The 5,785-nt window shown below is 36.5% G+C and overlaps 1 protein-coding gene across 1 annotated transcript in view; it reads right to left on the minus strand.

The window, feature by feature from the left end:
• SPATA17 (spermatogenesis associated 17) overlaps positions 1-5,785 on the minus strand; it is a 193,683-nt gene that overhangs the window by 137,888 nt on the left and 50,010 nt on the right. Inside the window, exon 5 of the mRNA XM_007471860.1 lies at positions 2,537-2,640. Coding sequence (XP_007471922.1) covers positions 2,537-2,640 — 104 coding nt within the window. The remainder of the gene's footprint in view (positions 1-2,536; positions 2,641-5,785) is intronic.

Raw genomic sequence — 5,785 nt, forward strand, 5'->3', positions numbered from 1 at the left:
GTGCAGGGTGGAGGGTTGTGCAGGGTGGAGGGTAGTTCAGGGTGGCACATAGTGCAGGGTGGAGGGTTGTGCAGGGTGGTGCATAGTGCAGGGTGGCAGGTAGTGCAGGGTGGATGCAGCTGCAGGGTAGACTGTCGTTCTTGGTGCAAGAGCTTCAGCATCATCCAGGAACATGTTAGAAAGGTGAGTTCTCAGGCTCCACAGCCACACAGTGAACCAGAAATTTTGGGGGTGGTACCCAGAAATCTATTTCAATCAGCTCTTGAGGTGAATCTGATGCAAGCTGAAGTTTAAGAATAACTGCTAGTGTTTAGTTATCCACAAGTTAGGCAGTCCGCAAACTACAATTCTTTTTTCAATGACTGTCACCAAATCATAAGAAAGTTGTGCTTTTGGACAAATTCTGTAGATATTCCAGTGTGGTTTCTGACAAGGAAGTGTCTTAATTTTTGGAGAGGTTTTAAAAGAACACAAAATTTACGTAGTTTTCCTTGTGTATTTGTTTTTATTTTAAAATTTTGTGTTGTATTGACTGTACCTTTGAGAACAAATATTTAAATTATAGCATGGATAAAGGCTTTGCTATAGAAGTTTAGAGTTGAAAGTTCACTTGAAATGTCATCAGATCGAATTCTTATCTTAGAGTTGAAATAAGAAGCTTAGAAGGGTTACAGGAATCCCTGGATCTCAGAGCACTGTTAATCCTATTGTTTTCTCTCTGTCCTCCATGAAGCATCCCACTTTCACTGGGTTTGTGCATACAAAAAAGGTGATATAAAAAATAATAATAATGAAAGTAAATAGTATCTTTCACTTACTTTGGTCATCATTTCCCATACCTGTATAAATCGATGCCTAGGTACAATATTTCCATACAGTAATTCAGAATGTCTCTCTTTGGGTCTTTTAAGTTTACAGTTTGTAATTCAATTTTATAAATGTTTTGAGGTCATGAATTATTCTTTGGGGCTGAAAATATTTAAGAGTTGTAGTCTTGAATTATTCTCATGCAATACACATACCACATCATTCTGCATCGAATTGCAGAATACCCTCAGGAACTTTTAGGGGTTCCATAGAGCCCAAGTTAAGAATTTCTGCTTAAATAAGCTCATTTAACACTGTGGATGAAAAAACTTCCTTCCCAAAATTATTCTTTTCATCTAAAGACTTTCTTTAGGAAAAGATTTTTGCTCCACCATGAATCCCATATAAATAATTGCCACCTAATTCCCCCACCTTCACCTCTGATGCCCCAGACTCAGCCCTGCATTTGCAAACGGTCAGCAGCAGGGCCTAAGGGGTGGATTCTCCAGTTTGCCCTCCGAAACATTCTCTCTCCTTCTCTGCAAGGACCCCTGCCCTGCCACCCTGCACTGGCACTGTCCATATTATTGGAGGGTAGGGGCAAGTTCTGGAGGCAATTTAAATAAGCTTTCTTGTACCAGAGATAAGCAGGACGTACAGATGCAGTTGAAATTTTATGCACATTTGGAAAGCTTGCTTATTTTAGGATTTTGTTCAGAAATGAGTCACTGGAGCGTCTGTTTCTGGCTCTCTCTCTGTGGCTCTGTCTCTCAGAATGATAAAATTCCCAGCTAGCGGCCAGAGAGAGCACATTAGTTTAAAATTTGTTCTAGTCAAGAAGCTCGTCCAGTGAAAGTGCCAAGGGACATGCCACAACAGATTTACAGTTCGCACAATAAATAAAGAGCTGAAGAAGGCTGAAGGGAGGTGAGCGCGGAGGATGCTCTGGAGCAGTGAGGACTGAGCGGGTCACAGAGTCAGTACATACCGAGGCAGTTACATCTCCAGCAACCTCTGTTATATACACAGAGATTTAGGGGCAACCATCATGTGATGATGTCCCAGGTAAAAATTGCAAGCTGTTACTTATGTATTAGTTACTCTAGAATTCACTAGCATAGATTGACTGATTGATCACATAACCACAAAGCAAAATTTAAGAGATTCGTCATGGATCCAGGCATTTAAATTGGGGTGGGTTAGGCAGTTAAATGGAGGGGCAAGCAGCTGGTGAGGCTTAGCTGGGAGAAGCACATCAGGTGGGTCATGCCAGTGGCTGGGTAAATGGCAGTGGCAGGAGGACTTACGAGGTCCAAAGAGTAGGTAGAACTTCATAGATAGGGCCTGGAGGGGTGGGATAGGGAGGGTGGGAGGGAGGGAGACAAAGAGGGAAGAGATATGGGAACATATGTATATGTATAACTGATTCACTCTGTTATAAAGCAGAAACTAACACACCATTGTAAAGCAATTATATCCCAATAAAGATGTTAAAAAAAAAAAAAGAACAAGCACAGAACGTTTGAAAAAAAAAAAAAGAGTACAAGATATTTAAAAATACAACAGCCTCAAATTGTTAAAGAGAATCAGATATCTCTATCTTATCAATAAATTTCTGCCTAAAATATCACTTAGTTTTAGAAAGTATTCCTAAGTCTGATAATGATCAACATCTATGGAGTAACCTTTCTAAAACTGTGACGAGTAGGCTAGTGATTATACTACTCACCTAACTGCATCATTGGTCTCTGAAACAGCTTTCAGGTACTCCTTCAAATAAAAATAATTAAAGCAGTATTTCCGAATCTTATAGCCTCGCCATCGCCTCTGAATCTATTGAATTAAATAAAAAGATGAAATACACCAGTGAACATTTTTAGTGAAAACATTAATAGTCCTTCAGAATCAAGGTAATGATGGATGATGACTCCTATCAAATAAAGTCTTAGGCTTTTCTGCTAATATAACAGTTGCAAATATAGGTTGTACTCATAGAGTTATTATAAAATATTATAAAGACAAAAACATACTCTAGGTTACTATAATTTTTTATAATATTTATCATTGTTTTACAAATACTAAATGTGAAATTAACTACTGAAAGATCAAAAATTTGCTTTACCAATTCCTACCTCTTCCGCTTCCTGACCAAACAGATTTTTTGTTTTTCATAACCAATGGGCTTGAAGATTGTATTTCATCTCATTGAAATCAATGTTTTTAATGGACTTTTTTTTTTGGCCACACCATGCGGCTTACAGGATCTTAGTTCCATGACCAGGGATTGAACCCTGGGCCATGGCAGAGAAACCACTGAGTCCTAACCACTGGACTGCTAAGGAACTCCCTTTAATGGGCTTTTTAAATTCAGTGCTATCAAAATCTTGAAACAAAATGTTGTCTTGTACCTTCATCATGACATTTTAATACTTCTTTAATAATAACAGTAGGTAACATTTATTGAGCTCTTATTATGTGTGAGGCACTATTCTAAGGGTTTTGTTTGTATGTACGCATTTAATCATCAGAACGTTTCTATGAGATATTTACAGATGAGAAAACTGCTGAAAAGAGAAGTTATTCAATTTTCCCGTAATTATTCAGCTATGAGTGATGGATTCAGGAATCAAATTAGGACTCAGGGGTCCCATTCTCTAAACCATTGCAATATAGAACTGTGAACAAAGTGAACTGCAATTTTCAATGAACAAATATTTCTGTTGGAAGTATCTTTTTTTCTTTTCTGAGATGAGAGGAGTGGTGGTGTCTAAGAAAACATACTTAAGTGGGCTACTAGATGCCTTAAAAGCCCCAGTAATCATAAGAACAATCAATCCCTTTAAGCTCTATTTCTGCTAATACAACCTCTATTAGAAAAACTCAAAACAAAAATTATAATGTATAGATCCTAACTTTGTGGAAAAACAAAAAAAACCTCAACTTCTTTAAAGGAGTAGAAGAAGAAATAGAAAACATTGAAAAAAAATGTTAACTTAGCCTTGCATAAAGACCTAACTTTATTCTCTAAATTTTTCCAGCAGTTTCCATATATTTATGAATTATTCACATACTATGAACGATTCTTTTTTTGGATATGAAGTCCTTCCAATGTTTTGCAAAGTTAGCTAGGCTAGGAACACACATCTTTAAAATTTATTTTTTCACAGGAAAAAGTAATTAATAAGAGAATGAGCCTCAGTCCGTTGGGTTTTATCCCAAAAGCGTATGATTTTTTTACTAAATATGCTGAGTTTAAAATTTTTATAACCTTGAATGCTGGATCTATAAGAATAAACAGGAAAAATATTTTACTTGAATTATGAGCCCTTATTTTTCTCTGTTGTAAAATATGGCCATTTAAAAGGTATTTTACAATCTGAAATATTAAATGTGAAGACTTTGAAGAAATGTTTCAGTCAACCTCCCAGTATGAGAATGACTAAAATAACTGAAGTTATGCAAAACCACTTATCTTACTGTTCTTATTATAAGAAAAATTAAATCAGAGAAATTAATTCTGCAAAGTAAAACTAAGTAGAATAACAAGCTAGTATAAAGATGTTATAGAATATATCTTTCTAAATATTTGTCAAATGATCTTAATTTAGAGCTTAATTATTTAAATAAAGAAAAATTAATTTTTCTAAAGTTCTATACTCAGTTTAGAAACTACCTCCCTCTAATTTGACCAAAACCGTATATGGCTGGCAAAGAAAGAGGAGGAATGGATACAAAAACCATTTTCCTAATGAAAAAGAATAACCAATTGTAATATATATATATATATATATATATATATATATATATAAATTATACATGTGAATAATGACTATTTTCCTGGCTTGTTTAATTTAATCACTACAGTATCATTCTGAGGTAGAGATTATTATTAGCCTTCTTTGATAAAAGAGGAAATTGACACTTAGAGAGCTTAAATAAATGCCTTGGGTCATACAGCTGGTTGGATGGCTTCACATGAATTTCAGCTTACTTTTATTGCATATACAGTATTAATTGTATTAAAGACAGGAACAGTTGTAAACAAAACTACTGATAGAAAATCATCATCGGCAATAGAAGTGACTCAGGAAGCATGGGAAAATCTTAGGATATCAAATACTGTTAAGGGACGGACTACCTATTACATGAAAACACCACTGAATTTTAAATAAAATAAGATTAAATGTGCCAGAAAACGTAAAAGATGCATGCTGAAGTACTGAGAAGGAAAGACGGAGGATGGTGGTTTATGATTAGGTCATGGCAGAGTAGGGGGGATGCCCACTTGGAGAAAAGAAGTTGAAAGGGCAAACTCTGAAACTGGCTGAAAAGTCTGTGCCAGTAGGAAGGGAACTAACAGAGGCCAATGGCATGGGCTCCTTCCCACCCCACCCTGAGCAACTAAAGAAACAGCACTAACCACACCCTCAGAGTCCACCATTAAGCTCTCAGACAGTCTTCTAATGCACCAACTCCTTAAACATCTACCCAAAAGCATGCTGCGATTCCTTTCCAAGACAAATCCTGGTATTCACAACTGGGTATTAAAGCTCATAACAGGTTAAGGGATGGTTAAGATAACAAATTAAAACTCATCCACACTGAAGTATAATAATCAACGTTTCAATGCCTTTGTTAGAGGTGAGTGAGTGAAAACAGCTGGAAGAAGCTGGGCGTGTTGAGTGGGTGAAGATGCCACCATCCAGTGATTAGTAAAGAACCTAAAATTTACTGAACTCCATGAATGTGCCAGGTATTAGGCTAACTGCTTTAATCCTCATGGTAACCTTGTGAAGAAGGCATGATCTCCATGTTAACAATGAAGAAACTGAGGTTAATAACTTGATTAAGGTCACAGCAATACCAGTAAAAGAGTAAATGACAGAGCCAGGATACAAACCCAGCTCTGTCTTATTCCAAAGCCCAGGCTTTTCCCACTAAAACATCTGAGGGATGTACTGTATAAAGAGAAAGAGTG

This window comes from Lipotes vexillifer, unplaced genomic scaffold (genome assembly GCF_000442215.2).
Source record: "Lipotes vexillifer unplaced genomic scaffold, Lipotes_vexillifer_v1.1 scaffold566, whole genome shotgun sequence".
NCBI classification, from domain to species: domain Eukaryota; kingdom Metazoa; phylum Chordata; class Mammalia; order Artiodactyla; family Lipotidae; genus Lipotes; species Lipotes vexillifer.